At 40.9% G+C, this 27,086-nt stretch overlaps 2 protein-coding genes across 5 annotated transcripts in view; one reads left to right on the top strand and one right to left on the bottom strand.

The window, feature by feature from the left end:
- Positions 1 to 1,205: 1,205 nt before the first annotated feature.
- On the bottom strand, positions 1,206 to 11,852 carry SAMD15 (sterile alpha motif domain containing 15). The gene is given in 4 exon segments (XM_055538748.1): positions 1,206 to 2,085; positions 8,921 to 9,019; positions 10,064 to 11,668; positions 11,670 to 11,852. Coding segments are annotated over 4 exon segments (1,956 nt in total). The 5' UTR covers positions 11,700 to 11,852; the 3' UTR covers positions 1,206 to 1,863.
- Positions 11,853 to 11,915: 63 nt separating this feature from the next.
- The window catches only part of TMED8 (transmembrane p24 trafficking protein family member 8), a 37,001-nt gene continuing 21,830 nt past the window's right edge, over positions 11,916 to 27,086 (top strand). The window contains exon 1 of one of the 4 annotated variants that reach the window (XM_055538749.1): positions 11,916 to 12,182. In XM_055538749.1, coding sequence (XP_055394724.1) covers positions 12,065 to 12,182 — 118 coding nt within the window. In that variant the 5' untranslated portion in view covers positions 11,916 to 12,064. Of the gene's footprint in view, positions 12,183 to 12,633; positions 13,092 to 13,958; positions 15,140 to 15,710; positions 15,852 to 27,086 lie in introns of those variants that run through there. The other 3 variants (XM_055538750.1, XM_055538753.1, XM_055538752.1) reach the window with 3 other exon arrangements.

Below are 27,086 nucleotides of genomic sequence, written 5' to 3'. Positions count from 1 at the left end.
TTAGATGGTTACATACTTTTTCTGTAGCATTCTTTTCCTATAGCAGTATGTAACTACATTCTATACAGTATGTACATTCCTATAGCAGTATGTAACTACATTCTATACAGTATGTACATTCCTATAGCAGTATGTAACTACAATATGTAGCTACAGTAGATAGTTACAGTCTTTTCCTGTAGTAGTGTGTAGCTAACAAATGAAACACCTTGATTTTCCTACAGTTTGGATAGAAAAATAAGATGTGTGGTAAACAATCACAGTATTCTTGCCTGGAGAATCCCCATGGACAGAGGAGCCTGGTCGACTATAATCCAGGGGGTCACAGTCGGACACGAATGAGCAACTAAGCACAGCACAGTTCAGATTTATTTCAAGTTTTGCAATTACTTTATGTCAATCAGAATAGAAAACAGTATTAGTAACAATCAAGTTGAGAAAGGATGGTGGTGACTATGCTGTCGCTGAACAGAACTACTGTTAGCCAAATGCTAAAGTACTTTCGAACAAAGCCATTCACTGTACATGGAAACCACCAAGGTCTGAGGTTAATCATTTACATTTTTCTCTTTTGCATGCTTGTGAGCCAAGCAGACTCAATGGTACTATCTTAAATGGTCCAAGATAAAATTTTGTTAGTCTGCTTGGGGAAAAGATTAGGTTCATCATCAAACAGTAATATTCTTGGTATGAAAGCTAAATTGAGGCACTGTTCTTTCTCTCACTGGGAAAAATAAAAAGGATTCCTTTGAATATTCATTCAGGTGTAAGGAACTGGATAGGGTACAGTGGTTTTTTGGATTAAGAAGTGTCCCTGGGAAGAGAAAGAGAAGTTAAAGTCTATGAAAGGAATCGGAGTCATTCAAGCAACAAAAAGTATTTTTAATTTCTTGTGAGCAGTCCAGTCATGCGTAGCCGCTGGTCTGTATTTCATTTTATAAAAGTCTGGTGGTACTGCATAGAAAGCCTTGTAGACAAACCCCAGACCTACTTCATGGTCTGTGATACTTCTATAAGCCATGCTGTTTTAACGGGTAAATACAAATCTAAAAAGATATTTAAAATTTTTTGTTCTCTGATGCCAAAAATGAATGAGAACTCCCCCCGCCCCTACTTTTTCACAAAACATTTTCTTTTAAAACATGTAATTTTAATCCTTTTTCTCTGTTTTGGAGATGTATGCTAATATTTTTTTAAAAGTGAATAAACCTGCCAGTTTTCCATCCCAGGACGGTCTTCTGGGGGCAGGGCTGTTGGAGCCACTTTGAAATGTGAGCATTTCAGGGGCACTTTGTCTTCCTGACGCTGGGAGTTTAGCCTCAGGGCTTGGCTCCAGGTAGTAACTTTCTGTTTGTCATAAAGATATGAAAAGTTTTAATTTCTTTTGGATACAGACAGTTAACATGTCAAGAATGGATCATATCTGCCTGGCTATATAAAAGGGTAAGAGGTCTTTGTCTCAGAAATCTCTTTAGTGACCTGCCTATAATGGGCATCACGGTCTGATTTAATGCTGATTCAATAATTATCTGGGATTATCTGAGTTGGCAGGTGATTTTACTTTCAGTTATGTTTTCCCAATGTGTTCCAAAACCAGATGAAGTAGTAGAATTTATCAGGAAGTCTTACGATTACCCAGAAAGAGAGCTGTTGCTATCTTTGTTTTAACAAGGGGCGAAGTTGAAACATAAATAAAGGGAGGGCGCCGTGAGTCAGTGGCAGAACTAGGAATGGTCCAGCAGTTCAAACTCTGATTCTGAATGAAGAGGAGAAAGAAAACACAGAAATGCCTCATTTCTTCCCCCAGATAATTTAGTTTGATTTTCAAGTTAAGTGAGCCAGCTTGCCCTACAGGTCAATGGACTATAAAGCTGCATCATTCTCAACGGTGGCCACCCGTGGAGCATGACCCTGTAATCCCGCTTCTCGTGCAAATTCAGACAAAGTCAAGGAATCAGACTTAACTCCACTATGACCTTTTCGCTCTAAAAATAAGCCAATATTGTCTCTGTAGGGAAGGCGGATGGAGCGTGTGAATAATGGCTCTTCGATTCCCAGCAGCTTCCGGGTATGCCGAGAAATTACCTGTAATGCAAGGATAGCTTTTTAATGGGAATTTCCTGAAAATACAACTATAATTCAGTAAGTTTTACTTAGTTTCATAGACCTCTTGAATGCTAACCCCTCAAGCTAGTTCTATGAGGAAATAAAACACTGAATACACTGAAAGTCTTCCCAACCTGGAATTATCAAAACACATTTCTTAAGAGAAACATCACATGATTTATCTTTCTACTTAAAGATGTTTCTAGGCCTTTGGATCAAATAGGCACAGATGGGTTCATTTCTCTCTTTTTTTGGCTGAGCAATCTGACCAACAATATGAGCAGATAATATGTTCAGATTAGGAGCCATGACTTTCTCTAGGAAGGTTAATAAATAACTTGTCTATAAGGGGCTCAGTTAATAATCAACTAAGAAAAAAATCATTACTCAAATAGTTATTTGGTGCATTGGACTGGAAATAAATCTCAAACACTAAAAAGCAGACATTAAAATTCCAGTTAAAATGCATTAGTGCTTACACTTGTGTATTTTTTTAAAATACTTTTGCCAGAATTTTCAATGTCTCTAAAATAGAGTTTGTATTCACTGAGTACCATGCCACTTGATATGCTCGATTGAACTGTCATTGCACTTTCAAAGTCTAGTTTTAATTGTAGATCTGCTATAACATTGCTATTTGAATTCATATTCTGCCTCTGGGTGAGAATGTAGTCCATGAGACTGCTGCTAGAACACAGTCAAAGGAGTACGTGGAATGAATTTGCATTTGTTTAAAAATACTGGCCATAGTTACAAGACTGTAAAATTCACACCACAGATATTTCTAAGCCTGATGCAAAACGGCCCAGAAAGTGCATTTTAGATAAGATAGCTTTCTTCTCAAATCTGACTTAAATTGGAGTTGTTCAGACTCTAGGGGTGGTTGTAGGTAAAGGACAGAGTCTGTATCATTGCCTTGCACTCCCGGTGGGAATACTAATTGAGGTCTGTGGCCACTGAGGTTTCAAGATTCAAAAGACAGACACAGAGGAGTCCTTTAAGCTGAGTTCCAATTAAATGTGGAAGGAATGGAGAAATAGGGAATCATCGTTAGAATAACAGTAATAACTGATGCAAAGCTTTAAGGTGAAACAGGTAATTTGCATAGCCTCAAACTACCTCCCCCAGTATGTTTAATACTGGTGGTATTTACTCTAGGTCTGTGCTGTGCTGTGCTTAGTCGCTCAGTTGTGTCCAACTCTGCGACCCCATGGACTATAGTCCACCAGGCTCCTCTGTCCATGGGGATTCTCCAGGCAAGCATACTGGAGTGGGTTGCCATGCCCTCCTCCAGGGGATCTTCCCAACCCAGGGATTGAACCCGGGTCTCCTACATTGCCTGCAGATTCTTCACTCCCTCCAGGAGGCGGGGAGCTTAATTCTCCTCCCTTTGACTGTGGGTTGGACTCAGTAACTCACTTTTGATGAAGAGAATATGAAAGAGAAACACAGTAACTGTGGTGAAGAAATTTGCAGACACTACCTTAACCCAGTGATCAAAGTTAACATCTCCAGTAATAGATCATGTCAATGCCATGTACTTCCTGCTATGATTAACTGATATCATCATCTGTGTGATGGTTTCCCCACAAAGTATAATTCCATGGGAAACATGAGACAAACTGAGGGAAATCTACAAAATACCAGGCTGCTGCTGCTAAGTCGCATCAGTCGTGTCGGACTCTGTGCGACCCCATAGACGGCAGCCCACCAGGCTACTACTCTTCAAAGTGTCAAGGTCATGAAAGACAAAGAAAGATCAAGAAATTGTCCTATATTGGAGAAGACCAAGGAAACAGGACAGCTAAATGCAATCTCCAACTGGATCTTGGAATGAGAAAAGGACATCAGTGGGAGAACTGTCGAAGTCTGCATAAAGTCCATAGTTTGTTTAATAGTTCTGTGCTGGTGTTAATTTCTTTGTTTTGATAAAGGTATCCTGATTACATAAGATGTTAACGTTAGGGGAAACAGGGTTAAGAGTACATGGGAACTCTCTGTACTATCTTTGCAACTGTTCTGTAAAACTAAAATTACTTGAAAATTAAAAATTTTTTTTTCATTTAGTGACAATTGCTGACATGTTGTTTGTGACATGAGTTGTGCTATTTAAGCAGCTTGCAACAAGGCAGGTGAGTAAAATTGCTGGGTATTATAAAGCTGGTAAGGCTCTACTTTGAAATATACAATCAGGCATATAAAAGGAATGGGCAATTCATCTGTTCTTCTACAAGTATTTGTCACAAGGTTATCTGTTATCTTTTGTTCACTTGGAGTGAATGGTTAAAAATATTTTGAGAAATAATTTTTTAAGACAGAAAGCTAAAGTAAACGCAGTGCTCTCTTGTCTATTAATAGCTTGTCCCTAGAGTAAGTAGGGACAAGAAAAGGACAATATAGAAATATTTTCTCCTTTTTTACCAAATGAGTGCATCACTACAAATGGGAAACACAGAAGAGCAGTTTCCAGAGCTCTCCTGGCCAGGGAAGAATAATAACTAGTGCTTCTTTTCTTCTGCACTCCTCCCAGTCTAACCTATACATTTAGCTCTTCTCTGGTCATCTTAATATGTCTTAGGAAGGACAAAGGGAAAGGTGAGTTATTTCTGTAGGGGAAGAATGAGTAGCTGCAAAATTATGAAAGTAAAAGGAAGTTGAAGAGAACAGAAACTGGCCATGAGTTAACTGCAAGGCTTATAAATGGGGCTTCCCTGGTGGCTCAGATGGTAAAGCGTCTGCCTGCAATGTGGGAGACCTGGGTTCGATCCCTGGGTCAGGAAGATGCCCTGGAGAAGGAAATGGCAACCCACTTCAGTATACTTGCCTGGAGAATTCCATGGACAGAGGAGCCTAGCAGGCTATAATCCATGGGGTCCCAAAGAGTCAGACACGACTGAGCAACTTCACTTCACTTATAAATGGGAAGCACAGTTTATATGTGATCCAATTTCTTAGCAGCCATGTCCAAAATTCTGTACACTCAAGCAACCTGTCCCGACTCCTCCCCATCTCTAATGCCTATGAATGATGAAAATTGAGAGTTGGCATGAAAAAGATAGCTACACTGCTTAAATGTTGTTACGAGATAAAATTGTGGCCGTACTGTACTAGTGCTATAATTACAGTGGTGCGGTAACAGACGCTGAGTGTATCAGTAAGCAAGGCATCTGTGTATGCTTAAGGCCACTTTTGATCTCTAAAAAGTTACCTGTATCATAGTGTATAATTAGCTTTTTTTATGTGGACCTGTCAAGCAAAGCTTATCTAACATACCTGTATGAATATCTTGATATTTGTTACCCTCGTAATTTCAAGGAGAGGCCATATTTGTCTACTGACTTTGATAACAAGTATTCCAAAGTTTGCTTATTCAAACTTTTTGGAATATAAGGAGAGACTACTGGGTTCATCATTTACTCTTGAGGATTTCAGAAGATATTTAAGACCTCTTGCTTCTTGCAAGACTAGAAAAAGCATAATTAGAATTTTTATCATTCACATTGATATTGTACTTTTGGAATGAAAATGTCAAGGAAAGCAAAATGACTTGGCAGACTCTTAACACGTTCTCATGATGAAAAGTTGAAGTTTTTGGTGTTTAAATGTTTTAGGAATTTATATTACAAGTTACTGTACATTTTTGCAAAACTTTGGCAAAAACTTTTGCATAAACTTTTGCATTTCTGTTCCTTATTTTTATTTAGAAAATTGAGTACATTATATACATAGGTAGAAATTAGAGCTCATAAAAATGGCTGTAGTATCTTTGAACATAAAAAGGATAAGATATTTACCTCATAGTACTTGGTAGCTACATGAAAGCATGATTGTAATTAATAATTTGTAATAAGTTGTCCTTTTCTATATTATGTATATGTGGGTTCACAGTTACAAAATTATTCATTTAAAGAGGCAATATTAAAAAAAGAGGCTATATAGTACAGTGGTTTAAATAGAGCATGGATTGGGATATTACACAGAATATATTTGAATCCTGGCTCTTATTATCTGAATGATTTTGTGTAAGTTGCTTCACCTTTCTGGCTTCAGTTTTCTCTTCTGTAAATGGGGATTAAATGAAGTGATAGATGTATGGTGTCCAACATACAGTAAAAACTCACAGAGGATAGCTATTGATGGAGTACAAGAGACTAAATGTTCACTTCAGTTCAGTCGCTCAGTCGTGTCCGACTCTTTGTGACCCCACGAATCGAAGCACGCCAGGCCTCCCTGTCCATCACCAACTCCCGGAGTTCACTCAGACTCATGTCCATCAAGTCGGTGATGCCATCCAGCTATCTCATCCTCTGTTGTCCCCTTTTCCTCCTGGCCCCAATCCCTCCCAGCATCAGAGTCTTTTCCAATGAGTCAACCCTTCGCATGAGGTGGCCAAAGTACTGGAGTTTCAGCTTTAGCATCATTCCCTCCAAAGAACACCCAGGGCTGATCTCCTTTAGAATGGACTGGTTGGATCTCCTTGCAGTCTAAGGGACTCTCAAGAGTCTTCTCCAACACCACAGTTCAAAAGCATCAATTCTTTGGTGCTCAGCTTTCTTCACAGTCCAACTCTCACATCCATACATGACCACTGGAAAAACCATAGCCTTGACTAGATGGACTTTGTTGGCAAAGTAATGTCTCTGCTTTTGAATATGCTGTCTAGGTTGGTCATAACTTTTCTTCCAAGGAGTAAGCGTCTTTTAATTTCATGGCTGCAATCACCATCTGCAGTGATTTTGGAGTCCAAGAAAATAGTCTGACACTGTTTCCACTGTTTCCCCATCTATTTCCCATGAAGTGATGGGACCGGATGCCATGATCTTCGTTTTCTGAATGTTGAGCTCTAAGCCAACTTTTTCACTCTCCTCTTTCACTCTCATCAAGAGGCTTTTTAGTTCCTCTTCACTTTCTGCCATGGAATACGCATTTAACAATTTAAAGGATTTCTTTATATCTTGTTGTCAGAAAAAGGAGTTTATATATTAACAAGGATAATTTTCTTACTGTCTAAATCATATGACTTATGGAATTATATAGTTCTAAGGGCTGATCAAGAGTTACCTAGGGGGAAACTCCTTGGCAGTCCAGTGGTTAGTATTCTGTTCTATTGCTGATGAGAACTCGGGTTTAATACTTGGCCAGGGAACTCAGATCCTGCAAGCCATGTGGCGTGGCCAAAAAATAAATAAAACTCACCAAATTCCCCTTGGGTGGGGAAAAAGAAAAGAAAAAAGGAGTCACTTAGGAAACAAATTCCAAGGCCTACCAGAGACCTAATGAATCAAAAGCTCTGGAGCCTGGAACCCAGGAATTTTTTTTTTTTTTTAATCTCATTTGATTCCAAAGCCTATCCAAGATTAAGAACCACCAAGGCAGAGCATTTATGGGCAAAAGTGTAATGAATGAAACCACTGGTATGTTGAGATGGGAGGTATTTAAGCAAAGGTTAGAAATGAAATTATATATGGGAAGTTTTGTACACTACAAAACACTATACATGGAGGGTACTGTTATGCAAAGATAATCATGGACTGTTGGTGCTGGAGAGATCTTAGGAAACTGAGATCCAGAGAGGTTAATGTTAACTTGTTTCAAAGTTAAGGAGTAGAGCAAGCAAAACGCACATGGTGGTTTTTTTTTTTTTTTTTTTTTTTTAGTGCCATATGGGTGTTAAGAGACATAAAATGCAGGACAGCTTTGGAGGTGAGGCTACCATGGGCTGGGAAGATGGGGAAAAATTTTCTGGGGAGATGAGAATTGGCTGGGGTCATGAAGGATGACTAAGATTCATAGTAGTCATGCAGGGGGAGGGGGAACTGAACAAAGATGTATTAGTAGGAGGAGGAGTGCATGACACAGGTTTGCAAGGGTGTGAGCTTGACCTGTGAGGCTGGAGCAGGAGATTCATGGTGGTGGGAGAACACTTGTGGAGGATCCTGAATCCTAAGCTAAGGAGTTGTGTGTGTGCTTAGTTGCTCTGTTGTGTCCGACTCTTTGCAACCCCATGAACTGTAGCCAGCCAGGATCCTCTGTCCATGGGGATTCTCCAGGCAAGAATACTGGGTGGGTTGCCAAGCCCGCCTCCTGGGGAATCTTTCCAACCCAGGGATTGAACCCAGGTCTCTCTCATTGCTAGAGGATTCTTCACCATCTGAGCCACAAGGGAAGCCCACCACTGTGAAGCTAAGGAGTTGAGACTATCTAAAGAAGGCTTCTGAGGAGAATACTGTGTAAATGGTTGGAAAGTGACAGTCTAAAATCAGGGCCCTTGAATCCAAAGGGCCTGTGCTATGCTACATTGGTTTGGTTGTGTCCAACTCTATTGTGACCCTATTGTGAGCCCATCAGGCTCCTCTGTCCATGGGATTCTCCTGGCAGGATTCCTGGACTGGGTCACCATGCCCTCCTCCAAGGGATCTTCCCAACCCAGGGACTGAACCCATGTCTCTTGTGTCTTGTGCATTAGCAGGTGGATTCTTTACCACTAGCACCACCTGGAAAGCCCCCAAAGGGACTATAGACAGAGGCTAAAAGCAGGCTACTGGAATGTTGTGTATATTCTAGTAAAGGTCTGATAAAGGTCTGAACAAGTGGGAATGGAGAAAACCAGATGCTATAGGAGGAGAGATAGTTCTTGGGATCTTTGTGGGGAATCAAAGGAAAGAGTGGAAGCAACCACTTTGAGCCTGGGGCACTGGGAGTATGATAACACCACTGGCAGAAATCGAAGGCCAGGTTGGAATAAAAGGAGGTTGGTTTGAGATAGATGGTAGTACTGCTGCAGTGCTCTATCAGGAAACCATACACAACTCACCTTCATGTGCTCAAAATCTGTTATCCCCATCTGAGGGAGGTTTGAGCAGTTCACATGTATGAGTTTTCGGCCACTGATGAAGTTTGTGGTAAAACACTCCTGTCGGTACAATGAGAACATCACTCAAAAGATGGATGGCAAACACAGGAAGAAAAAGCAAGAAAGAGAAAGGGAGGAGGGAAAGAAGGAAAGAGGCAAGGAGGGAGGGATAAATAAATCATGTTTGTTGTTAGTGCTGTACTGAGAAAAAATAATTTTAATAATCCTAATAATCCTACATATTTTAAACTCAATTAAATTTCATACTGCTGCTTATTTTTATTTTTGGGGGGTATGATACAACCAATGCTTCTTTCTTACCTGAACTACATTTTTAAGTACAGAAGTACCAAAGATTTCAGATCTTGCGTTGTTTGTAGTAGCCTAAGAACATACTTGGCAGTGAAATAAGAGGATTCACTCCATTTTAAAAAGAAAACTAGTCTTGGTTAATTGGCTATAAAAATTAGTACTGGTGGGTGATCACAATACATATAACACATTTGGGGTAGATACTAACAATACAAGTTCAAGTTAAGGGAGCTGCTAATAAAAACAAAGTACCAAAAATACCTCAGGGACTTCCCTGGTAGTCCATCCAGTGGTTGGGAGTTCACCTTCTGGTGTGGGGGATGGATGCAGGTTCCATCTCTGGTCGGGGAGTTGGGATCTCACATGCCACAGAGCAGTTACCAAGCTTATGAGCCGCAATGAAGACCCAGTGCAGCCAAAAAATAATTTTTTTTAAGCTTAAAAAAACCCCCAAACCAAAAAAAATCTACCATGGATGAAATCTTTTTAGGAATACAGAGTTCTATGAAAAGAAGCCTACATAAATTAGTCTTTATTTAAGGATTGTAGAGAAGTATAATCACTGTGATGAATAGGAAAAACAAATGTGACCTTTCCCTCCTCTCCCAATATACAAATACATGTATATATCAGTGCAAAGGCCAAATTAAAATCCAAGTTACCTCTACCATCGTCCATGCCTGTCCTACACTTCTTCCAGTGAAGATGCAAAATCTCAGGTAAGGATAGAGGAATAAGAAGTAAAGGAATGAGAGTATGTAACACACACACACAAATGTTATTTTTGTGTACCTTGTATTGAGGGAAGCCTAGCTGGCAAATCCATGTGGCAACTTTTTCTGGGCTCCACTGAAGATACTCAAATTGTAGATCAGAATTTTTTTCTGGCTGGGTGTCTCTATCTTTATATACCAGTTTCATTGACTCTAGGGACAGATCTTGCTTTTTACCACAGGACTCTTTTAAATCCCTCTGAGACTCAGAGAAAAAGGAGTAGAACTCATAATTGGTATCACAAAGCTGGAACAGATTTTGGAGTTCTTTAGAAAACTCATCTGTATTCACTGAGTCTACATCACTTATTGGAAGAGGCTCTAATACATAGTCTTTTGAAACTTTAGTTTCTTTTATTAACAACTTTCCTATTGGATAGTCCGAGTACTCAGCCTCATCCCTGTTGACAGAATGTTTAAATTTGATTGCTTCTGGCCTATCTTCCTTGGCAAATTCTACAGGTGTCTCTCTTCTAAGTAGTTGTTTGGTTTTATCCAATAACTCTAAATCTATCTCCCTAGTTGGTTCTGTTTGTGTCTTCTCTTGCACCTCTGGTTTGATCTGTGGTGGCACTTGACCTGTTTCTTCAGTTTTCTCTGGTTCTTTCTTTGGAAACTCTGCTTTAGTTTGTTCTGGGGGCTCTGGACCCTTCTCCTCAGTTGACTTTCTTAGTGTCTCCTCTGATCTGAACTTCTGTGATGGTGTTAGATCTGTCTCCTCGGTTGACTTTTTCTGCTTATCTTTTTTATCTGCTGGTTTGGTGTCCTGTGGTGGCTCTAGAACTCTCTCTGAAGTTGACTTACTTGGTGTCTCCTCCTGAACTTCCGGTGTGGTCTTTCCTGATGGCTCTCTAACTGTTTCCTCCATTGGTTTTCCTGACTTTACCTCAGAAAACTCTGATTCGATCTCTTCTAGTGGCTCTGGAGTTTTTTCTTGTGTTTCCTCAGTAGCTGTACTCGGTTTCTCTTCTGGAAACTCTGGTTTGGCCTGCTCAGGTGACTCTGTCCTTTTCTCTGTAGGTGACTTACTTTGTATTTCCTCTGGATTCTCTGATGTGGTCACCTTTGGTGGCTGTTGATCTGCCTCTTCAATTGATTTTCTTGGTTTCTCACTTGGAGATTCTGGTTTGGTCGGCTCTGTAGGTTCTAGACCTGTCTTTTCATATTGCTCTCTGAGTGTCTCCTCTGGAACCTCTGGTTTGCTCTCTTCTATGGGTACATCCTCAGGAACATCCGGTTTGGCTTCCTCCTTTGGTTCCTCATGCTTTCTGTCCACAGGGCTTTGCAAATCCTTCAAAAGCTCTCTTTCTATCTGTCCAAAAGTCTCTGATTTTACCTCTAGGGGAATCCCTAGCTCAACCTCGCTGAAAAGGTCTATCCTGGACTTGTGGGGAACCTCTTCCTCGGAGGTCCAGGTTGGTTTTAGGTGCAGAGGCACATCTTTAGCACTCTCTGGTGTCTTCTCTTTGCAAGCCTCTTCCTCTGTCTCTGGCTGTGGCTCTTGGTCAATCTCTACAGGAATTGGGCCTGCCTCTGCCACGCTGCCTGGTTCGATATCTTCGGTCACCTGAAGAAACTGAAGTTTCGGTCTCTCAGTCTTCAGGTCTTCATTTTCGTCAGAGGGGGGAATCGTAATCCTCTGGGACTTCAGCCATGACGCAGATGAGCCGTCGCGCCCAGGCCGCCTAGCAACTCCAACTTCCGACAGCGTCTCTATGGAGACCACGACTTCCGGCCAGGTCTCAAGGAATCTTCCCCCTCCCCGGGTTTTGTTTGTTCTTTCAAGCACTGACTAAAAATCTGCCATAGCTGACTGAACTGAACACCCCCCCGTGCCCCGCCCCCCGAGCCCGGGTCGCCAGCCTTCGCTGACCAGAGCTCCCGCGAGGGCGCGGGGGCCGGCTCGCTGCCCCTTCCGGCCCGCGGGCTTCGCTCGGCTCTTCGCGGCGGAGCTCGGCCTTCGGCTGTTTCCGGAGCTCCCGGTGGCGGGCGGCAGAGGCGCTGCGGGCGCGGGCTGCAGATGTCGGACCCACGGGCGGCTGAGGGGCCGGGCGTCTGGAGCCCCGCAGCCCGCCGAGGGCCGGCGCGCGGCCTCGGGGACGGCTCGGGAGTGGAGGGGAGCCAGGCGGCCGCCTCAGGTACGCAAGGCCGGGCGCCGGCGGGTGCGTGCCGCCGGCCTCGGGGCCCCGCGCTTCGGCGCGAGGCTCGGGCGAGCTCCGTCCGGCGATGCCTGGAGGAGCGGACCGGCCTGGGGGGAGCCCCTTCGCGCGCGGAGCCCCTGCCTCGGCTCCTGCCCGGGCCCCGACCCTCCTGCGCCTAGCACCCCCATCCCAGCCGCTGCCATTCTCCGGGCTTGCTCTTCGCTCGAGATTATTTTCTACTTCTGTTTTCGAAATGCCTTAGTTCCTGCCCGCTTCCTTTCTTAGATCAGCCCGGGTGGTAGTGACCGAGCTGCTGTGCCCCCGGCGGCTCTTAAACCTTCAGCACACGCCCGCCCATCACTCCTTGGCTGCTGACCCCCGACCCCGCCGCCCTGGCTGCCCCGGGGTTTCTGGCTACCCGCCCTGATCCTCACCTCTGTTTCAAGTCCCGACCTTCTTCCACGCGCCTCTCCGCCCGCATCCGAAGAGGCAGCCTCGCCTTCATCTGTCCAGAATCCTATTTGCTCTAGCCTCTTTCCCTCTCCTCCACGCCCTGCACCTAGGCCCCCCGCACCTCATCTTGCATCCTTTTCTGTCCATCAAGAGTGGGCAGCATGAAAAGCAGAGTTGGAAGTTATGTAGGCTCTGGGGTCTCTTTGAATGAACATAGCGGCCAAGGCAGGAAATAGCGTCCAAGTAGGAACGTTGGCGACCTGCCTCATTCTCCGGGACCCTCTTCTTCTTGTTCAGGAGACTTATCTCGTTTCTACCCACGCTGGTTTCCTCTGTGTGGATTGCTACATTGTTCGAAGGCGAAAGTGTCCCGCGGTTGCACTTTTACCTTTCACGTCTCCTTATCTCTACAAGGAATGCAACTGAAAAGATGCTCCTTTGAAATACAAAAGGGTAGGTGGGGAGAGAACTGGGCTCCCCAAGTAACAAGTATGAATTAACTTCCCAGTTCTGAAATTAAAATCGACCCCATATAGTACAGGTGGTGCCATGGTGCCTGCGTTGGAGGCTGATTCTTTCATTTACTTGGGCAAGTTATTTTTCTATTTGTTTCCTCATCTATACACTGTAGTACCTGCCTGAAAGACTGCTGGGAGGGTTGCATAGACCAGTGTGTATGAGGCACTTGGTGCCTAGCCCAGGGTATGCACGATTACTGGTGTTACCCATTACTGTGAGAATAAGGTCTGTTTTTGCGCACTGAAACTCCACGTGCGGTCAGAGGTGTTCTTGAATGTGTATCTTCCAGCATGGTGACTTTCTTTGTCTTTTTCTTCTGTCCTAAATAGCTCCCATTTCCTAATGGGCCAAGGTACTTGGGACACACACACATAAACCCCTTTGAATCACCCAGCTTTTTCCTTTTCCTGTGACTTTATGTTCTCTTACTTTAAAACGTTTAACAATTTTTGGCTTTTTCCTTCTTACGAACTCTGATGCTTTGTAGTAAATCAGAAATTTTAAGCCTACTTTCTGAAAGATTGAGCAAATGAACACTCAGAATGTCTCATTAACATCTGTTCCTTGCATCTATCAATATTTATAAATTAAGGCTTTTTTTTACTTCCTCTTTAGATCTTTGTGGCAAATATGCCCAAGCACTTTAAATATAAAGGCCTTAAGAATAGTCCAGAAATGTGTCGGAGGATAGTGGGTTTGTCTCTGAGTGTGTCTCCCCCCAGCCCACCCCTTGTAATTGGTTCCTGCATTCACATTTTCCTCCCAGGACTTACTTGATAGAAATACTTATGATTACTTCCTTCCTCTTGCCCTCAGAAAGCAGGGTGAGTGTTGTTTTCTTTTATGTTGTGTAGGGGTTTGTTATTGTGGTCCAGAACAACCTCTTCCCCTTGAGGTAACCTTTGTTGTTAATAAAATAGCTAATAAAATAATAGTAATGAGAGCTTACACTAATTGAATGCTTACTCTGTGCCAGAATGTGGAAAAAGATTTCCTTGTATTATCTGACTTAATCCTGTCAACAGTCATTTCCTCCCCATTTTACAGAGCAAGCTACAGCTGAGAGAGGTTAACTTACTTGCCCAAGTTAGGTGTGGAGTTTTCACCATCTGTATGAAATTGTTACTTTGTTTTGATGAAGTTCCCAATAGTATATTTATTTTGGGGCCATTAATCAAGCATTGATATTCTCGGGCAGGTAATGGTCTTTGCCATCAAGGGGTTTTTAGTTTGGTAAAATGAGAGTGCCAGGAAGAAAAATCAACAATTCAAAACTTCATATAATTGGGTGTCTGTTATTGCAGTTGTTTATGTGCGTACCCCCAAGAAGTCAGCTGGAGGGTGGAGATAGAGTCTATCTTGTCTATTTCTCTCCTGGAGCCCTTGATGTTGTGTCCTAGGTGTTCTGGAAATGCTTGCCAGATTGTGAGACGAAGTCTCAACATACATAGAGATTTGAAGGAGCATCCAGTGTGTATCAGGAATGTTCTTTAGGTTAAAGCAGTGGTTCTCAACCAGGAGAGATTTTGCCTCTCCTAGGGGACATTTTGATTGTCACTTGGGTTGAGGAGGAGAGGAAGTGCCATCACTGAGATACTGAGACTCAGAAACTTCCATCCATGTATAGGAAAGAAGTAAAATATTAGTTGCTCAGTCGTGTCCAACTCTCTGCGACCCCATGAACTGTAGCCCACGAGGCTCCTCTGTCCGTGGAATTTTCTAGGCAAGAATATTGGAGTGGGTTGTCATTTCGTTCTCCAGGGGATCTTTCCAACCCAGGGATCGAACTGGGGTCTCCTGCTTTGCAGGCAGATTCTTCACTGGGTGAGCCACCGGGTGAACATCCTCCAGTGCATAGGACTGCCCCCACACAGAATTATCTGGTCCCAGGTGTCAGTAGCGCTGCTATCGAGAAATCCTGAGTTAGAGTTAAGCTGGGTTCCAAAGCACTGTGGACAGCATGCATTTGTCTTAGCTCAGAGGTATGTAGGCTTGGGAGTAAACTCAATACGCAGCTTCAAATTAGGAGTTTGATTGAATCCTTGTGCCGCCTTCCTCTGGAAAATGACCCAATGAGTAAGCAATGGTGTAACCAATAGAGACCTAAAAATGAAATCAAGAGGTTTCTGTCATCCTTTCTTAGAGGGAAAAGTGCAGTAAGAAATGAGATTGGTCATGCAGTTGTTATTGAATTAAGGGTTTAGATGTCTCAGTGTGTCTTATTCTTTCAAAGCAGGAATTTATAATTATCCAGAATAACTGTGACTTGTTTTTAAAAAGTATTCTCAATAGAGACTACCTTTTCAGGGTCTTCATATTTGTCAGCTGAGGTTTTGGTCATGAACTAAGAAAAATGTTGATGTTCTGAACTAAGCTCTCCAGTGGTCATAGTGTTCTTGTTGCTTTATGAACTGTAATTATTTTTAATAGTCTTTTATTTGGGGCACCTGGGTCCTTCAGTTCCCAAGAGGAGTGAGTGAGCACTCGTTATAGAGTGAAACTCTGAGGCATACGTTACATCACTTAAGAACAGGTCTTTTCATTCTTTCATTGTTGGTTGGTTTGTAGTTTAGGGAGCTTTGGGGAAAATAAAGGGCTAAGTCTGTTATAACCTTGAAGTCAGCAGTAGAACTTGGTCTGTTGTATATGACCCTGAGCTATCAACTCATGTAGACCGTCAAGGACTGCAAACAGGTCAGGTGAACTTGAACTTGTTTGTTATTCGTATGTAGGACTTAGAGCAGTGCAATAAGTCTTTCTCCAGTTTTGAAAATGTTGCTTATCTGTGGCTATTTCAATTTCAATTAAAATTTTAAAATTAGTAGTTATCGTGTTAGATGGAGCAAAAGAGTGGATGTCCATGCCAAAGAGTCCCTGTGGTTTGGGGGTTTCTATTGTAGTTTTTTATATCAAAAGAGTATAAATTTCTTCTGCCTGTGGTTATTTCTTTTTTTTTTTTTTTTTTACAGCAGTTGTGTTTTTATGCTGTTGAGGTGGTCAATTTAGTCCCGTCATAATTCTGTTTGTAACGGTACAACCGAGGTTTGTAATCTGAATGACCATGGAGTGTGACCCATTCCCGAGGGCTAAGGAGAAACTGGATCACATGGACGTGGTCTCTGGATTTGGTTGGACTCTAAACTCAGCTGGTTTCTTTTCGTTTAAGCTTCTTGAATCTATAACCACGTAACCTGCTTTTGGTTCCTCTGTAGTTGAATCTAAGAGGCTAGGCTAATTATCTCTTCGCTGCCTGTTTAGTGAAGGGAAAGTCCTATGAGACCTATTCTGAAGAACCCTGACCTGATATTCAAATACTTTAGAAAAAGCCAGTGTTTTGGTTCTCTTTGTAGAGAGTACAAAGTACACACTACATTTAAATCTGTAGCATGACCAGAATGTCTAAAACCTTATTCTGGTAACATAGAAAGAAAACATGTTTTTAAAATTGTCAGATGTAAAATAAATTATTTTAAGAAAATTTCTTTTTTCCTTCTCACTTTTGCTATAAAGGCCATCAATTCAAAACTGAGTTATTCTCTCTCTTTCTTTTTCTTCCTTAGTTTTTTTGGTCTCATCGTGTGGCGTGCAGGATCTTAGTTCCCCAACCAGGGATTGAACCTGTGTCCCCTGCAGTGGAAGCTTGGAGACTTAACTACTGGACTGTCAGGGAAGTCCCTAAAAATTGAGTTATTCTTTTTTAAAATTGTTTTTGGCTGAGCCACGTAACTTGTGGGATCTTAGTTCTCTGACCGGGGATTGAACCTAGTCCTCAGGCAGTGAAAGCAATGAGTCTTAACCACTGGACCACCAGGGAATTCCCTAACATTGAGTTATTCTTGAGTTTCCTGTTTCTTCTTTCTGTTCATTGTTTCCAAGACTTTGGCCTTTCAGTTACCACAGTCAGAATTTTTGCCACGTTAGAGAATACATTCTAATGGTTATTTTTTTTTTCTTTAAATTGATGTTTAAAATATTGTTTCATTCTAAATAATATTCATAATATTACTAGTTTGATGCATCAGTTTTCCTAAGACGTATGAAAATAAATACCATTAAAATAAAAAACATTGTCCTAAGTACCATCCAAATTTGCAACACTTGTCCTGGTTTCTCTGTTCTCTTCTAGGAATACTTGTAGAATTGGTCTACATTTGGCTGACATAGTAAAAGCTATACTATAGAGAAATTGGCTTTTTCTTCTTTATAGTGTTCTTAACTTTACTAACTAAATTTAGGAAACCTAAAAAGCTGTGTTTGTAATTGTTTTCTTTCTCTGTAAAACAGGACTGCAACACTTTAAACTTCTGGAAATAAACATATATTTCTTCTTTTCTTCCTTCCTGCCTCTTTAAATCCAATTACAAGTTATTTTAACAGTAGTTCTTATATAATTTAGTGAATATCTTTAACCTTAAAAATCAAAAGCAGTATCTCTTTTCACTCTTTTCCCCCGCATATATTCAGTCTTTCAGATGCTATGGGAAGTGGCTTTTCACATATGAAAGATGCTCAGCCTAACTTACTGTGAGGAAAGTGGAAATCGTAACTGTGTTGGGTAGTTTGATGTCTCACTGGTGATAAGGGTGTGCAGAAACAAACACTTTCATGCATTGCTGAAGGGGGTGGAAATTGGTACAAATGATATGGAGGGCAATTTGTCAATATCTTTCAGAATTACAATATATGTCCTTATTGCCCCACTTTTTCCAGGAGTTTATCCTATAGATCACACACCTGTTTAATTAAAACAAATACAAGTTTATTATAGCATTGCTTGTAATGGTGAAAGATTGGAAAAAACATAAATGTCCATCAATAGGGAACTGGTTAAATGAATTATGGAATACACTGCCAGTGAAATATTAACCAGCTGTGGAAAGGAATGAGGAAGTTTGTTATATATAGTTACGGAAAGGTCTCTGAGATATAAGTGGAGAAAACAAAGCATGTGTTAGGATGTCTAGTATGTTCATTATTTGTATGAAAAAATGTATATATATATTTTTTTCTTTTTATACACACACTTTTTTAATGTAAAATATCTCTGGAAGACTACACAAAACCTAATAACATTGGAGGTAGGGACTGAGAATGGAGGAAGTTTTCTCTGTATACCTTTATGGTTTTTGAATTTTGAATAATGTGCATATATTACGTATTCAGAAAAACTATACACAAGTATGTTATGAGATTCTTCACTGTGTTTATTTTGTAAGTTACAGCCATTCTACATATCTCTTTTTGCTCATCAGGAACTGACTTCTGGACTTTTTTCTCTCAGATGAAATTTCTATGAAATACAGTTTGCAGATCTGCTTAGGGATTATTTTCATGTAATACTTTTTTTAATTGAAGTATAGTTGATGTATAATATACAGATTACAGGTATACAATATAATGATTCATTATTTTTAAATGTTATACTCCATTTATAGTTATTATAAAATATTTGCTATGTTCCCCATGTTGCACAATATATCCTTGTTAGCTTATTTTATTATGTTAGTCTTTAAATCCACTTCTGTCTTCCTTTGTTGTGCTGTGCTGTGCTTAGTCTCTCACTCGTGTCTGACTCTTTTGCGACCCCACGGACAGTAGCCCGCCAGGCTCCTCAGTGCATGGGATTCTCCAGGCAAGAATACTGGAGTGGGCTGTCATGCCCTCCTCCAGGGGATCTTCCCAAACCAGGGCTCAAACCCAGGTCTCCCACATTGCAGGCAGATTCTTTACCATCTCAGCCACCAGGGAAGCCTTATTTTTGTGCTAATTTTCATTTCTGTCTTCAAGTTCAATGTTATCGAAGTATTCATTATGACTCACTACTTACAGAGGCTTATACTGTTTTCCAGTGACAGACAGAAGGCAGACTTTTAAAGTTTCTGTTTTGTTTCCATTTTATTCACTAAGGTATCTTCAAACTGAAAAGGGGCGAGGCAATGCAGGTTTCTGTTTTGAGTAATGGCAGACTAGAGAATTGGGGTTAGTTATCCCACTGGAGACAATTAGGAGATAATTGTTGAAATATAAATATCTGCTTAAAGATCCTGGAGATTCATTACTCGGGTAATGAATGATTATTAGACTGTGATCCATGTGAGGGCAGAGAGAGAGGGGACCGAGGATCAGAGTCCAATTTGGGGTTCTTCTGTCCTCTGAGAGGATATGCTGGACTCGTAAGTGGACAGACTGAATGGCAAGACTGTGAAAGCATGTCTCTGAATTAAAGCAACAGGGATTAATCAAGGGGGAACCCTGGTGAACCCCCGTTTCTCTGGGCTAGAACCTTGAAAGCCTATGTTCTAGAAGTAAGGGTAAGTTAGAAGCAGCCCATTGCAGAGACTACAGCTCAGCTTTAGAAACATCTGAGTTCATGAAATTGGGTTAAGATTACCCCAGGGTGTTAGTGCCCCCTCATTATGGAAAAAGCAAAGCCAAATCTTTTCTGAAGGGTCACTGTAGTCTTCAAATTATTTTGACAGACAGTTTTGTGAGACGGTTTCTGGCATGTATCAGAAATGACCAGATGCATGAAAAGACACAATCTGAACAAAAATCAAACAATGAGTAAAACTGGATCCACAGGAACATCAGATTTTAGAGTTACCAGATATAGACTTTAATTATATTGTAATTTAATATAATTCAACTATACCATTATACTATAGTATAGTATAGTGAATATACTATTCAACTATACTTCAATTAAAAATTGTATTTACTGTTTTCAAAGAGATAAAAGAAAAGCTTGAGAAATTTGGCAGAAAATTGAAATTTATAAAAATAGAACCAATGAGCAATTCTGTAACTGAAAAATACAGATGAAAATGAAGAACTCTGTTGATAGGTCTAACAATAAGTTATTACACCTGAAGAGAGAATAGTGGACTGGAAGAAAGGTCAGAAGAAAATATGTAAAATACAACAGTGGAGAATTCAGGAAAGATGTAAGAGACGTAGAGGATGTGGTAAAAAGTCTAACATTCATACAGTCCTCCTAGAAGGTAAGGAGGTCAAGAATGGACAGAGAAATATTTGATGAGATAATGGCTGTGAATTTTCCAAAACTAATGGAATCTACAGATTCATAAAGCCTTGTATACCCCAAGCAGGGGTATATAAGTGACAATAGGTACACATTAAATTAAAACTGCTATAAAACCAAAGCAAAGACAAAATATTACAAGTAGCCAGAAAAAAATTACAGTTTGCCTTCAAAGGAATAGTAATTAGGCTGACATCTGATTTATTCACAGAGCAATGAAAGCTAGATTATCTTTAGAATACTGAAAGAAAATAACTACCAATATAGAATTTTTCTTAGTTAAATAGTTTTCAAGAATGAAGGTGAAATAAAGGTATTTTCAGGCAATTAAAAGCAGGATTTATTACCTACAGGTAACTATATTCTTTAGGCAAAATCAAAATGATTCCAGATGAAAAGGAAATTGCAGTTTAATGTCCCTCATTAACATAGATGGAAAAAGTCATTAGCAAAAGATTAGCAGACTGAATCCAGCCTTATGTATGACCAAGGTGGGGTTTTACAGAAATGCAAAGTTGTTTTAACATTTTTTTTTAAGTCTGCTGTATAATCACCATTTTTATACAGTAGAGGATTAAAATTGCCAGTTTAATAGCAGCAGAAAACAAAAAAAGTGGTAAAATTCAGCCCCTACTTATGATTCAAAACTCTTAGGAAAGCTAGGATTAAAAGGAAACTTTCTTAATTGGATAAAGCATATCTACAAAAACCCCACAAGCAGCATCAAACTTAATGGGGAAATCTGAAAGTTTTCCTTTTAAGATTAGGAATAGGACAAGGTTGCCCACTCTCGCCACTTGCTTTTCATCGTTTTACTGAATAGCTAGAACAGTCAGGCAAGAAAAAGAGACTATATAAGGATTTTAAAGGAATCCTAGTGAACCTGTGGTTTGCAGATGATGACTGTGTACACAGAAAGTCCAAAAGAGTCTATAATTTATCAAATTAATAAGTTTGTCCAAATTGTTGAGTACAGGCCAATATGCAAAATTCCGTTGCATTCATGTATACTAGCAAAGAAGTTAAAAATACATATATATGTATATATAATTTGGCATAAAGAAAGTTCAAGTACCTAGGAATAAACCTCACAAAATATATGTAAAAACTTTATGCAGAAGATTATATTATTATTATTTTTTTTAGATTATATTATTATTGAGAGAAATTAAAGAATATCTAAGTAAATGGAAGAATGTATCATATTCTCAGTTTGGAAGACTCCATATTGTGAAGCTGTCAGTTCTCCCCAACTTGATTTATAGATAAAATGCAATCCCAATAAAAATCCTAGCAGGGTTCTGGTGGGCTTTTAGGGTGGAATTTGACAAGCTGGTTCTAAAATATATATATAGAAATGAAAGGCCATAAAATTGCCAAGACACTTGAGTAAGAACAACAGATGGTAAGGTTTGTTCTATCATGTATCAAAACTTTTAAAAAATTTTATTGGGCCCTCCCTAGTGGTCCAGTGGTTAAGACTCCATGCATCCACTGCAGGGGGCCCAGGTTGGATTCCTGGTCAGGGAACTAAGATCCCACATGCCACGTGGCTCTGGCAAAAGAAAACATAAATGGATTAAGGCTTTTATAGAACAGCCCACTAGGCCCTAGAAATAGAATAAAAGCCTGGAAACAAAATCTTTGATTTGCAACAAAGATTGTACTGTGGAGTAGTGGAGAAGGAATGATAAGTGTTGCCGGTAAAATGCTGGGAGGGATTGGGGGCAGGAGGAGAAGGGGATGACAGAGGATGAGATGGCTGGATGGCATCACCGACTCGATGGACTTGAGTTTGAGTGAACTCCGGGAGTTGGTGATGGACAGGGAGGCCTGGCGTGCTGCGATTCATGGGGTCTCAAAGAGTCGGACACGACTGAGCGACTGACCTGAACTGAAGAGAAAAGAAAGGAAAAAAAAAAAACAACTTCATCCTGATCTCATACACCATAAACACAAAAAAATCAACTCCAGTTGAATTGTAGATCAAAATGTGAAAAGAACCACAGTAAACTCCTAGAAGATAATCTAGAATATTTTCTTGATCTCAGTGTAGGGAAAAATATCTTAAATAGGACAAACAAACACTAATAAAGGAAAAGATGACAAATTTTGAATTAAGAACTTTGGTTCATCAAAGGACAGCATTAAGAGTAAAAAGGTAAATCACAGAGTAGAAGCATATGTTTATAACACATATAGTTGATAAAACTTGTATAGAGATCTCATAAATAATGAAAAGAATTCAGCTTTCAGCTTTTGGCTTGGAGGAGGCCAAGGTGCGCCTTTGTTTGGTTGTCCCAGATCCAAGTTCAGCTGACACCAGCTGCCTGCACGCCACAATCCCTTGTTTCTTCTTTTTGCTTGATGCATTGCTTGAATGCATCATCTTCTGTCTCTGACAGTTGTCTGCTTAGCCATCTGCTTTTATATGGCCTGTGAAGGACTTCTCTCAAAAGGTAGACTCAGTCCCTTACCCAACTGAGCTCTTCACAGAGACCCAATGAGTCTGTTTTGGTCTCTGGTATCAACCCCAGATTTTGGGGAAGAGAACTGGACACTTCGAGGCAAATGTTCACCCAAAAACAATGGCCAGCATTATGTTCGTTGGTCACAGGACTGCCCCTTCAAGGCTGTGGACAGGGGACGTTCTTTTTTTAAATAATTTTTTAAAAATGTATATATTTATTTTTGGCTGTGCTGGGTCTTTGTGGCTGTACAGGTTTTCTCTAACTGTGGGAAGCAGGGACTACTCTCTAGTTGTGGCATGGGCTTCTCATTGCAGTGGCTTTTCTTGTTGCCAAGCGTGGGCTCTAGGCATGTGGGCTTCAGTACTTGTGGCACATGGGCTCAGTAGTTGCGGCTCCCGGGCTCCAAAGCACAGGCTCAGTAGTTGTGGCTCCCGGGCTTAGTTGCTCCGCGGTACGTGGGATCTGCCCGGACCAGGGATAGAACCCATGTCTGGTGCATTGGCAGGTGGATTCTTTACCACTGAGCTACTGGGGAAGCCCTGGAGAAAGTTCTTAAGAAAGAGTTGTAAACATCTCTAATATAACATCATTCTCTATATAACAGTGAAAGAGTTGAAACAATCTGTAGCTCTAATAGTAGAGGCCTGGGGATTGGTTAAAGAAATTATGGTACAGCATATGGGATAATATGCAATATGGACCTAACAGAAGCAGAAGATATTAAGAAGAGATGGCAAGAATACACAGAAGAACTGTACAAAAAAGATCTTCACGACCAAGATAATCACGATGGTATGATCACTCACCTAGAGCCAGACATCCTGGAATGTGAAGTCAAGTGGGCCTTAGAAAGCATCACTATGAACAAAGCTAGTGGAGGTGATGGAATTCCAGTTGAGCTATTTCAAATCCTGGAAGATGATGCTGTGAAAGTGCTGCACTCAGTATGCCAGCAAATTTGGAAAACTCAGCAGTGGCCACAGGACTGGAAAAGGTCAGTTTTCATTCCAATCCCAAAGAAAGGCAATGCCAAAGAGTGCTCAAACTACTGCACAATTGCACTCATCTCACACGCTAATAAAGTAATGCTTAAAATTCTCCAAGCCAGGCTTCAGCAATACGTGAACTGTGAACTTCCAGATGTTCAAGCTGGATTTAGAAAAGGCAGAGAAACCAGAGATCAAATTGCCAACATCCACTGGATCATGGAAAAAGCAAGAGAGTTCCAAAAAAACATCTGTTTCTGCTTTGTTGACTATGCCAAAGCCTTTGGCTGTGTGGATCACAATAAACTGTGGAAAATTCTGAAAGAGATGGGAATACCAGACCACCTGACCTGCCTCTTGAGAAACCTATATGCAGGTCAGGAAGCAACAGTTAGAACTGGACATGGAACAACAGACTGGTTCCAAATAGGAAAAGGAGTACATCAAGGCTGTATGTTGTCACCCTGCTTATTTAACTTATATGCAGAGTACATCATGAGAAACACTGGACTGGAGGAAGCACAAGCTGGAATTAAGATTGCCTGGGAGAAATATCAGTAACCTCAGATATGCAGATGACACCACCCTTATGGCAGAAAGTGAAGAAGAACTCAAAAGCCTCTTGATAAAAGTGAAAGAAGAGAATGAAAAAGTTGGCTTAAAGCTCAATATTCAGAAAATGAAGGTCATGGCATCTGGGTCCCATCACTTTATGGGAAATAGATGGGGAAACAGTGGCAGACTTTATTTTTTTGGGCTCCAAAATCACTGCAGATGGTGATTGCAGCCATGAAATTAAAAGATGCTTACTCCTTGGAAGGAGGGTTATGACCAACCTAGATAGCATATTAAAAAGCAGACATTACTTTGCCAACAAAGTCCGTCTAGTCAAGGCTATGGTTTTTCCAGTGGTCATGTATGGATGTGAGAGTTGGACTGTGGAGAAGACTGAGCACCAAAGAATTGATGCTTTTGAACTGTGGTGTTGGAGAAGACTCTTGAGAGTCCCTTGGACTGCAAGGAGTTCCAACCAGTCCGTTCTAAAGGAGATCAGTCCTGGGTGTTCTTTGGAAAGAATGATGCTAAAGCTGAAACTCCAGTACTTTGGCCACCTCATGCAAAAAGTTGACTCATTGGAAAAGACTCTGATTCTGGGAGGGATTGGGGGCAGGAGGAGAAGGGGACAACAGAGGATGAGATGGCTGGATGGCATCACCGACCCGATGGACGTGAGTTTGAGTGAACCCTGGGAGTTGGTGAGGGACAGGGAGGCCTGGCATGCTACAATTCATGGGGTCACAAGGAGTCGGACACGACTGAGTGACTGAACTGAACAGAACTGAAAATTATTTTTTCAGCCCCAGGAATTCCCAGGGGGTCCAGTGATTAGGACTCCATGCTTTCACTGCCAAGGGCACAGGGTTCAATCCCTGAGTGGGGAACTAAGATCACACAATGTAACAAAAAAAAAATTTCTTTAGTCTGATTTTATTGACTCTGAAAAGTTTTCATAAATAATTTCTCTAATACTAGGTACATGTCATTTCAGAAATATAAGTATATAAACATAATTTGTATATAAATATCTATATGATATATACACATATAAATATTATATATACATTTTTATTTGTACTGAACCCTAAAATAAGAAGCTATGAAACATTAATGGAATAGTTACTGAAAAGCTGTATTAATACCTGAGCTAGTAGGTACTACAGTCCAACAGATCAACTCATGGTACAAAATCGTCTATTGGAACCTATGGTCTCCATGCCCCACACAAAGTTGATGGCTGTGGATAGAGGGGGAATATATACATATATGGATGTATACATGTATATAATTATCTATATATATATATATGTGTGTATTTCTGAAAGGACATGCACCAAAAGGTTAACAATGGTTATTTTTGTCTAGTGGGATTGTGTTTGGTTGTTTTTTTGTTTTGTTTTCTGTGTTTCCTGATTTTTCTACACTGAATAATGGATTATTTGTGTATTAAAGTCTGGAAGGGTAACTGAAAAATGTTTTCTACCTGTATTTAAGTCGTTATACAATGAGCAAAGCGTGTGTTTGTGTCATTTCAACACCCTGGCTGTGCTCAGTTGTTCAGTTGTGTCCAACTCTTTGTGACCCCATCGACTGTAGCCCGCCAGGCTACTCTGTCCGTGGAATTCTCCAGACAAGACTACTGGAGTGGGTAGCCTATCCCTTCTCCTGGGGATCTTCCCAAACCAGAAATCAAACTGGGTTCTTCTGCATTGCAGGCAGATGCTTTACCAGCTGAGCTACCAGGGAAGCCCTTCAACAACCTAATTTAAAATAGATAATATGGATACTTAAAGTTCTGTATTTAAGTTAAAAATTTTCCAAAAATCTGTTTCAAAAATAGAGCCTAGGAGAAGCTAAGCTTGGAATAAGTTTATTTTTATAAGCCCTTGGAGATCTCGATTGATTTATTTAGGCCAATGGGGTAAGTTTGCAGTTAAAAAAAATAAATCTAGAGCCCAGTTAATATATTACATCAAGAAATGCCGTTTCCTTATTAAGAGATGATTGGGTCAATGTACTCTGCATGGTTTAGAACACATCTGGAAGAGTTGTCCATTTTAGCTCTTTACTTGCAGCGGAACAAAGAGAAACAAGATGAGGCCGGCAGCATCAGAGGTTGTCTGAGGGATGATGGAGAGAACTAGAGGTGGTTGGCCGGGGAAGGAACTTGCAGGAAATGTGATAGCAGTCTGTAAATATTTGAAAGGATATTGTGGGGAGTAGCGATCGAAGAGCAGAATTTATTAGGAAGCAAATTTTACTTAGGTCAACATAGGAAAGAGCTTTCTAGTCTCATTATCTCTCGGTGAAAAGGGCCTCTTCACAGACAGCTGGACCCTGGGGAACAGACTGGGGACCCTGGGGATTTTTGTCTTAGACCCAGTTCCTTTGTGGAGAGGTGTGAGAAAACCTCAGTCCTCCTCCTGTGTTTCTCCTTTCCTCTGTCGCACTCCCACGCTCCCAACACTTCTAATCCTAGGTGTATGGAGTACTTGCCCATGCACTGAGCAATTCTGCAACACCACCTGGGTGTCCTACAGTTGAACTCAATGTTAAACACGCTCTACCTGGAGATAGTGTCAGACCCCAGTGGTTGAGGGCTCAGTCCTACAGAACTGCTCCCACCCCACTTCAAATACCAAACAGCAGTAGTAGGTCCCCAGGTTACCCACAACTTCCATCAGACGTGATTACAGACTAGAGGCTCCCACGACCTCCTCCCCCTTGGATTTGATTATTTGCTAGAACAAGTCAGAGAACTCAAAGAAACACTTAGGTTTACCAGTTTATTAAAAGATATGGCAAAGGTTACAGATGAATAGTCAGATACAGAGGGCGAGGTCTGGGAGGGTCCCAAACAGAGAAGCTCCTG

Source organism: Bubalus kerabau, chromosome 10 (genome assembly GCF_029407905.1).
Source record: "Bubalus kerabau isolate K-KA32 ecotype Philippines breed swamp buffalo chromosome 10, PCC_UOA_SB_1v2, whole genome shotgun sequence".
NCBI lineage: Eukaryota > Metazoa > Chordata > Mammalia > Artiodactyla > Bovidae > Bubalus > Bubalus kerabau.
The sequence above is the reverse complement of the archived record's forward strand: the minus strand, read 5'-3'. Positions and strand labels throughout refer to the sequence as shown.